The following is a 9446-nucleotide window of genomic DNA, read 5'->3' as shown; positions in this document are numbered from 1 at the left end:
TCGTACATTTAGAGAAAGTGAAGCCACTTATAAAAAGAGATGGTGGCATCAGAACGTAATCAGCTGTAATGTGAACCTCAATAAAGTCATTCAGGAAATCATTAGTGAAACGATTATTGTCAGAAAGATTTGAAATCTGGCAATTGTTCTGTTGTATTATTTTATTATTCATTTTTGTTTTTGTTTCTATCACAGAATAGAACAAATACAAGCAAACAGGTAATAAAAACTATATTATTATATATCATGTTTATGTAACACAGAATATGTATTTAGGAGTGCATGTGGAGAATGTGGAGTTAATTTTTGAGAAAGTTTACAAAAAAAAGAATAAAAGTGGGAGTTTGATTCAGTGCATTTTACAGAAAATGGTGTTAGAACAGTCAATATCTGTAATTTTTTATAATTTACAGATAAGAAAGATGAATCACATGTAGGGGTTTTAAGTAGGGTTCCTTCATTTTAGTTTAGGTTATACTTTATTGTCAGGCAAGCCACATACTGTATCATGTTGTGAAAAAGAACTCTCTTGTAGGTGTCACTTCAGTTTTTCCGTGAAAATGAAGAGATATTACATTTTCCTCTGTGACTTCTGTTCTTCTGTTGAATATTAACAAGCGTCCCTATGACATTTAACTAACTGGATGAGGAAGTCCTTTCAAAACAGAATTAAATGGTACTTTATGCTTTTACTCCACTACATTTCAGAGGGAAATATTTTTACTCCGTAACAGTTACCTGACTGGAAAAAAATGGTGGCTTTGCACGCAGCACAAATCTTCACATTACCAAATAGTTTTTGTATTTTATTGAGTCCTAAAAGTCTTATTTTCTACAACTGTTTTTTAATGTATTTTTGAGAATAAATGTAATTTTGTTTTCTTTTCTCACTTAGTCTGTCCTTTTTAAACATTCTCACAAGTAGCTCTGTAAAATTCTTGAAACAAGTTGATTTCTATTGTTAATATTTAAATAATCCATCTAACTACCAGACTGGCAAATTTTTGACATGAGTAGGCTATTACTTTTGATACAAATTTGGATTTTATTGTAGTACTTGTGTGTACATATTGATTGTTTGGTGAGAAAGGACAGAGTTCATTCATGACACATGTAGGTGTACTGATGGAAGTGATGGAGTCTTCTGTCAGCCAATCAGCGTGCAGTGGGCGTGGTTACGCAGCGCCACCTCTCACCTGACAGAGAGCGTCTCCTGTAGTAGCTTTAATCCTGTCCTGCATGTCTGTAGGTGTGATATTGATAGACATTGGAGTTTACAGAAGCTGTTCTCTCAGGGTTTTCCTCCTCTGAGTCTTTTGTCGATATATATCCTCCCTGCCTGCCACACGGCCTGCAGAGAAAGTCCTCAGGTTGCTTTTTTACCTGTTTGGGTGGGCATGGATCCACTGCGGAAGGATAATCCGTCGGCTTCAGCTAATCTTCTCTCCAAGATTTTCTTCTGGTAAGAAAAGCAGCCCGCAGTGACAGCCGTGTTTGACATTAATTGAATGGAGAGCTCTCCTGTGTGACAGTTTGTGGCCACTCAAAAGACAGGCTTGTCCCTTTGGAAGTGATAGCAGCAGGTATATAGCTGCTGCTGAGCATCCGTCCATGCGTAAACATAAACAACACTGTTCACCACACAGGAGGAGAGAGAGCTCAGGCTCTTGGGTACAAGTTTATCCCTTTAGTCTTGAATCACAACAGGCACACTTGTGCACAGTAAGAGTAGTTTGGAGCATGAATAATAGTCTACTATTGTTTCAATAGTAAATTATAGTTACTATAATAATAGCTTTAGTTGTGGAGAACTTTTCTGGACATAAGAGACAATAACAAACATAAATTATAAAGTATAATAATGTATTAAATCATCAGATTTTAACTGCAGCCCCCATAAAATCCTTACCACCAGATGGATATCTCCATACTCTATCTATTAAGCAATATCTTCCTTTCATAATGTGTTGTTCTTAGAGCTGCCAATTGCATGTGTAGACGATGCTAAAAGAGAAACATATAGGCCATTAAAAGAGATGCAAAGTTAATATGAGAGGGTGTACACACCTAGACAAGTGCACAAATAGGATGCCATATTAAGTTACAGGTGAATAGATGAAATATAATTGCAAACAAATAAAAAAAAGGGGATGGCTCCTTGCTCCTCTTTCTATTTTTGTTCATATGTTTAATTTGTATATCTGTATGTTTATGCAATCTTGAGAGGATGGCATGAAAAAGAAAAAGTTAGTCATAAAAAAAAAAAGAAGTAAAAGTTTTGGAAGTGTGTTTACAGTAGTAGGATAAATAATCTGATTATTCTGAAGAATGGACCATTTCACTTGTGTGAACAAAATAAGAGGTACAGTCAGAGATACTCAACTTGCTTTTTACAAAATGACAGGAGGCCAGACAATAAACAAACATTAATCAGATAAAATGGATTTGGGGTTTAGCTCCCAACAGAGGTTACACTTTTTTCTTTTTTCTTTTTATAACTAAGCTCTATTGGTCTATTTCGATGCTTTTTTATGCACTCTGGCAACTTATTTACATTAAAAGTACAAAAATTGTGAATCAAATTTATTTTCATTGTCAATTAGAAAATGGTCGGCGGGCCACCCGGCACCCGTAAATTGAGTATCACTGTGGTATGTAAATGTATAGCAGCTCATACAGGTGGATTACTTCCACTACTATTACAGTAGTAAAAACCTTCCATCTCCTTTATTTTCATGTTGCTTTTCACAGTTTCTTTGAACATAATTTCAATAATTGTTTTCAAGTACTGAGCATACTTTCATGTACTTCTTCTCTAGTTGGCTGAATCCCTTGTTCAGAATCGGGTACCAGAGGAAGTTGGAGAAAGATGACATGTATGAAGTTCTCCCAGAGGACTCATCAGATAGACTCGGCGAGGAGCTACAAGGGTAAGACATTAATTCAGTTTAATAATACTGATGTTAATTTACTTCTGTTATTTACTGTAATTATCTCAAAGTTGAAATTGAATAGGCTTAGATTCTAGATGCCACGGTGATATGTTACTGTGTGTAATTCTTGTCTGGTACCATGTGTTCACCTTCAAAGTTCATAGTCATTGACATCGAAACCCCCTGAAGGATAATATTAAATGGTATGTTTGGGCATTCTCCCAGACCCAATCCACCACTTCAGCAAAGACATAGTACTAAAAACTACTATATTCAAACAACAATCAGATCTTTATTCTCACACTAAGCAGCAGTCATATTGGAGTGACCTCCTTCTCTACTGGGAGAAAATCCAAGTGTTTAGTAGCCAACTAGAGACTCATGGATGTCCCAACCACTGCCTGGCACCTCTTCTAAATAGGGGACACTTTGTTCTTGGAAGGAAGCCCACCTATATATAGACTGTACTTCTCAAACTATCACATGAGAGCTTACTGACCTACAATCAGCATTACTTACAATTTCCAGCTAAGTGTGATGCGGTCAAAATGTCAGCAACCACCCCCCCATCGGAGTCCAGGGTGGGGGAGACCCAGAAAGAGGTGGCCTGTACGTGTTGAGGGGTGATCAACTGAGTTTGGTGCAAGTACTTCAGTGCTAAGACAAATGATGGTTGATGACACATACCAAAAGTTAAGACACTGCAGGTGCAGAAAAATGTTGAATGTTTTCAGAAACATCTTGTAGTGTACTGTTTAGCTGTAAAATGAGAAAGTTTGATCCGGCTGGTTAAAAACGTTCTCATTTTAAAGCTAAACAGTACACTACAAGATGTTTTTGAAAACATTTGAGGCGAGAAATCGGCATTACCGTCACAAAATATTATAAACATAATAATAATAATAATAAACATTTAAGTTTATTATTATTAAGTATATGTGGTTATGGTGTAAAAGAATAAGGCAGTAAGTTGAAAGTAGCTAAAGCCAGTCGAGTAGAAGTAGCCGTCAGTATGTGATGAGTGAGATCAAGTGTGCATGCCACTGTAACATGTAAATATGTTGCACCAGAGTTAGCTTCATGTCATGCCTGCCTGTGAAACACTAGCAGTGGTGTGCTGGCCATATGGTATACTGGGACAAATCCCAGTGAGCTGTCAAATAAATCCTATATGTTTTTACTGGCCGTCCAGCCCTGTCTGTCTCTCATCGGCCCTCACTGTGTGCCTGCCATTCGGGGTGTGCATGAGAACAAATTTGATCAGTTTGGTCCGATAACATTTGAAAAGTCTAGAAACACGTTTGAATTATTTTATCCCCATTTAAGTCAGCATGGGGCTAACCTGGAAGTTAGCCGGCTCAGCCTGCAGAAGTCTCTGGTGTGCATGGTCTGCCTATTATAGAGCATGCGTATTAACATTAAGCAAAAGTAGCGCGCAGCAGTGGGATCGCCAACAAGAAGTGTCGTATTTACTCTACATATGTAATCAAGCCTCATCCGCGATTGGACGTGGTTCAATGCCTTCAGCAGACTACTCATTTTTTTCACGATTTTGAAACTTAATTTTACGTACTTTGCGATTGTTTTGATCGTTCAAATTTGGCTGGGTGGTTAATAACACATTTTTCTGTGGTGTGTTACACTCAGAACACATATTTATGTTTGATTTACTCAGACTTTAACATCCACAGAAGCAAGACATAATAATGAATTATTCTGCTTGAAATATGTGTAACTGAATTCTTCTCGGGATTTCTCTCACAACAATCTATATTAATAACTACATTCAGTAGTGCAACACTGCATCATTTCTATAGATTATTTAAACATACTAACTTAAACTTTATTTTAATCGTCACATACATACTTATATGAAATATAACTTCTGCATTTAACCCATTTTAGGCATTTAGGAGCAGTGGGCTAATCTAAAGCGCCCGGGGAGCAACTTGGAGTTCAGTGTCTCGCTCATAGACACTTGGACATATGGACAGGGGGAGCCGTGGAGAGAACCGCCAACCTTGTGATTAAAGGATGACCCGCTCTAATCCCTGAGCCACAGACAGCTGGGAGTAACCATTGCTTTTCTTTTTCACTTTTTAAAGGTACTGGGACAGAGAGGTTCAACAGGCGGCAAAGGATCTGCGCCCACCCAGACTTGCCAAAGTTCTTGTTCAGTGCTACTGGAGATCTTACGCACTCATTGGAATATACATCTTTATAGAGGTACAATGCAATCTCACAGTGAAACTAAACGTCTCCAGAGAACAATGCTGCATTAAGTTTTGTTTTAATGCAGCACTCCCACACATCTGCTTTACATCTCATTTTCTATCAGGAAGTTATCAAAGTCATTCAGCCGTTTCTACTTGGGAAGATAATTGAGTACTTTGAGAGATATGACCCCGACAACACAGCTGCAGTCTATGAGGCCTACAGCTATGCTGCAGGCATCTCCTTCTCAACCATCGGCCTGGCCACCCTTAATCATCTCTATTTCTATCACGTCCAACGAGCAGGCATGAAGATTCGTGTGGCCATGTGCCACATGATCTATCGGAAGGTCAGTCATTATGAGACATGTATGATTAAATGTCATCAGTCATATTTCTGTGGTTTATATGACTTGATTTAACACCTTTGTTCTACAAAGGCTCTTTGTCTTAACAGCAAAGCATTTGCCAAAACTACCACAGGACAAATTGTCAACCTCTTATCCAATGATGTCAACAAATTTGATGAGGTAATTATCTGAAAGTATTTTAGGTTTATATCTTTAAATATATTTTTTAAATGTGACTTACTCATTTAATAATATATGACCGTACATGAGTAGTTTCTTTCCTCTTCATTGTTTTCTTACAGGTAACCTTATATTTGCACTTTTTGTGGATTGGTCCTCTACAAGCAGCAACTGTGATACTATTGTTGATGTATGCGATTGGCCCATCATGCCTTGCGGGAATGACTGTCTTCGTCATCCTGTTGCCAGTACAGACTATGTTCGGACGCTTGTTCTCTAGTCTCAGGTTTGAAGTCATTCGCCAGATTTATCAAATATAGAAAACTATTTTCTCTTCTTTAAGTTAATGTTGTGTGTTGCACTGGTGCCATTGCTGCAATTTGTGTGTGTTGTTTTAGGGCAGATACAGCGGTCTTAACAGATGAAAGAATACGCACAATGAATGAAGTCATCTCTGGGATCCGCGTTATAAAGATGTATGGGTGGGAGAAGCCTTTTGCTGCATTGGTGAATGAAGTCAGAAGGTACACCAAAAACTAACCTGCCTTCCATTTCAATATCTTAACAAGTTTTTGTAATATCCTCTTAATTGATACTTCGCTAAGTCCCAACCCTCGAAAACAGACTGGACAATCATAGCGTAGGGTTTGACAACCATCCGGCTCTGCTCCTTTTCTTCATTTTCAGGCTGGTTTTGTAGATTTCGATGTAGTCATGGTCAAACGTTGTGCCTGGGCCACGTGTAATAATGATACTCATTACCCGGAGAAGTTGGAAGGAGATATACGTTTATAAAACGTTTCGTACATAAAAACCTGTGGAGCTAACATTAGCAGAGTATGTTAGCACATCATCAAGCTACTGAAGGTATACTGAATGTATACACATGCTGCTTTTGCTATTTAATGATTGTCACAGTGAATGAAGACCTACCTGGCTTTACAGGAACACCGTTGTTCATTGTCTTCTGTCTCAACCGCTAGGTGATTTGGTGGTTCACTTTTACACTGAGATCTGTTGGCTGTAGCTTCTCTCTTTATCTTTTTAACCCGGTTCGCTGCTGAGTCAGTTTGACATCCTGATATATATTTCAAACACATATTGAAGACCCTTCTTTTTTGCTTCTCTATGAAACTGCTTTTTTCGTTTTTTCCAAAAATTAGATCATATTTATTCAGGGAGTGCAGTAAGTGACAGTGTGGGCTCTATGGTAGCTCTGACAGTTTGACAGAGTAGCAGCGGGGGACGGGGTTTAGCGAAGGGTTATTAAAAAACAAAAATGCTCCTGTTTGCTGTTTGTGAATGATAATCTGCATTAAACAGTGTTTACTGACAACATGTTTTGTTATTGTCCAGAATGGAAATCTCCAAGATCATGAAAAGCTCCTACCTGCGTGGCCTGAACATGGCATCTTTCTTTGTGGCCAGCAAGATCATCGTCTTCATCACCGTCTGCGTCTACGTGCTGACAGGAAACCAGTTGTCTGCCAGCAGAGTGTTTATGGCTGTTTCCCTCTACGGTGCAGTCAGACTCACCATCACACTCTTCTTTCCCTTTGCCATAGAGAAGGTCTCCGAGTCTCTCGTCAGCATAAGAAGGATTCAAGTAAATACGCCACAGACCGAGCTCATATTTATACCCAGCGTGTGTTGATCACTGTCTGTGGAAACTAAAACTCTGAATATGATTCTTCTCCTAAGAATTTTCTTCTGCTGGATGAAGTTGCTCCTCAGCACCTGGGGCTTCCTGTGGCAGAGAAGAAGGACTGCATGGTGAAGATTCAGGATTTAATATGCTACTGGGATAAGGTGAGAATTATTGTGGGCAACGTGTCGCTCCTTTCTATCTGTATATTGCTCACGTGCAACAATCCTTAAACCCCTCGAGGATCTAAGTAAGGATAGAGAGTGGCGCTATACAGATTGTGAGGCGCCTCTCGGACAAATTTGTGATTTTGAGCCATATAAGTAAACCTGACTCACTGAATAGTTACTACATGACAGTGTTTCACTTCATTTGCTTTTTCTTTTTTTCTTTACAGATGCTTGAGGCTCCAACTTTACAGAACATATCTTTCACAGTGAAGCCAGAGCAGCTCCTGGCAGTAATTGGTCCTGTTGGGGCTGGAAAGGTCAGGTCTGTTTTGCAGTCTCAGGGTTTATAGTCATACACACAGATGATGATAAACCTGAGATATGTTAAGTAACTCAAAATCATTAATAATATGATGCTATGAATTGTATTAACATTATATCGTTGAGTCAGTGCTGATGTTTTAATTTAAAAAAATGTTACCAGCAGTTGAGTGACATATAAAATATCACTGGGGCCATTAGATTTGACTGACACAATGGAGACATAAATGTTTTAATATGTAGGAAATACCAAGATTCCTTTATGTTAGAATAAAATTATCCTGTTATGTGATTTCTTATTAAAGCCAATAGGTAGCTAGCTGCTAGATAGTTCACTTGTATGCAGGAAGCGCAATGCATTTTCTTTTGGGTTAACTGAAATGGCATTAATTAATTGTCTTTGGAAAATATACTTATTCACTTTCTTACTAAGAGTTAGATGAGAAGATCAATATCGATATCATTTTTGTTATGCCATGCTTGCCAACCCTCCCGATTTTCCCAGGAGATTCAAGTTTTTCATTGGCCTCTTCTGGTTTCCTCCCGGCGTCTCAATTCTCCCGCCTTCTCCCAATTTATGGCAATTTCTCACACTTTTTTTTCCTTTTCGTTATCTCAACCTGTTTCTGGCACTGTGCAGTGTGTATAAGCTATAAGCCCTACTGTTTCCACCCCGACAGCTATAGAGCTACACCAAATGTCTTTTTCCTCGGAGGAGAGCTGCTCGCGACATTGCGACGTGTTTTGAACTGCGCTCACCACACTTCACAGCATCACAACAAAGCCATCGTGCCGTGGCGCAAGCCATTGGAAATAACGGGTTTCAGAGCGCAGTGATGCCGTTGTCGCATTGCGTCTGAAAGGGCCTTCAGTGAGTGAGAGGAGATAGAAATGGAGAGTACTAAGATAAAGAAATACTCAAGCAGGGGCAAAAAATGAATGAATTAATAAAAACTGATGAATATTAGTTTATGCCAGAGATGCACACAAGTTCATGCCAGAGGGGTGAATTATTCAGTTTTCTTAAAAATAGGCCTATTTATCAAATAATGCTGTTACAGTATACTTATTTTCAGTCATTAAAAGTCACCAGAATGCAGGAAACAAAGGCTCTGAAATTTTTCTGGGGAGGACCACCAGACCCCCCCACGTTGGTTTTGAAACCCTCCCTATTTTTAAGGGTCTCAAGGTTGGCAAGTATGGGTATCGATCTTCTCATCTAACTCTCGGCAAGGCAGTGATTTTAGGTGCATTTCCCAAAATTGTTCCCAAAATTGTTCTTTAAATCTTAGTTTTTGTTCTGTGTTTGTGCATGTCAGTCCTCGCTCCTCAGTGCCATCCTGGGAGAACTGAGTCAGGAAAGTGGTGTGGTCAAGGTCAAAGGAGATCTGACATACACTTCTCAGCAGCCCTGGATTTTATCTGGTACGATTCGAAGCAACATCCTTTTTGGCAAAGAGCTCAACCCCAAGAAGTATGATAGAGTTCTGAGAGCCTGCGCCCTCAAGAGAGTGAGAATCACTGTTGATTAATACATGCCCTGCTGCATTTTAATACTCTTTAGTCTTGTTATTAGACAGGTTTAGCTCGTAGTGAGTCCAGTTTATGTGAATGACTGGTAAGGGTTGCATTTG

At 39.0% G+C, this 9446-nt stretch overlaps 1 protein-coding gene across 2 annotated transcripts in view; it reads left to right on the top strand.

The window, feature by feature from the left end:
- Positions 1-1212: 1212 nt before the first annotated feature.
- LOC141782622 (ATP-binding cassette sub-family C member 4-like) overlaps positions 1213-9446 on the top strand; it is a 45884-nt gene continuing 37650 nt past the window's right edge. Inside the window, exons 1-11 of one of the 2 annotated variants that reach the window (XM_074659191.1) lie at positions 1213-1462; positions 2820-2930; positions 5039-5159; positions 5272-5496; positions 5587-5676; positions 5799-5962; positions 6075-6200; positions 7033-7282; positions 7378-7485; positions 7719-7808; positions 9132-9323. In XM_074659191.1, coding sequence (XP_074515292.1) covers positions 1398-1462; positions 2820-2930; positions 5039-5159; positions 5272-5496; positions 5587-5676; positions 5799-5962; positions 6075-6200; positions 7033-7282; positions 7378-7485; positions 7719-7808; positions 9132-9323 — 1542 coding nt within the window. In that variant the 5' untranslated portion in view covers positions 1213-1397. The remainder of the gene's footprint in view (positions 1463-2819; positions 2931-5038; positions 5160-5271; positions 5497-5586; positions 5677-5798; positions 5963-6074; positions 6201-7032; positions 7283-7377; positions 7486-7718; positions 7809-9131; positions 9324-9446) is intronic. The other variant, XM_074659190.1, reaches the window with a different exon arrangement.

The sequence above is a fragment of the Sebastes fasciatus genome, chromosome 14, assembly GCF_043250625.1.
Source record: "Sebastes fasciatus isolate fSebFas1 chromosome 14, fSebFas1.pri, whole genome shotgun sequence".
Lineage (NCBI taxonomy): Eukaryota > Metazoa > Chordata > Actinopteri > Perciformes > Sebastidae > Sebastes > Sebastes fasciatus.
Note: the sequence above shows the minus strand (reverse complement) of the source record. Positions and strands in the feature narration are given on the sequence as shown.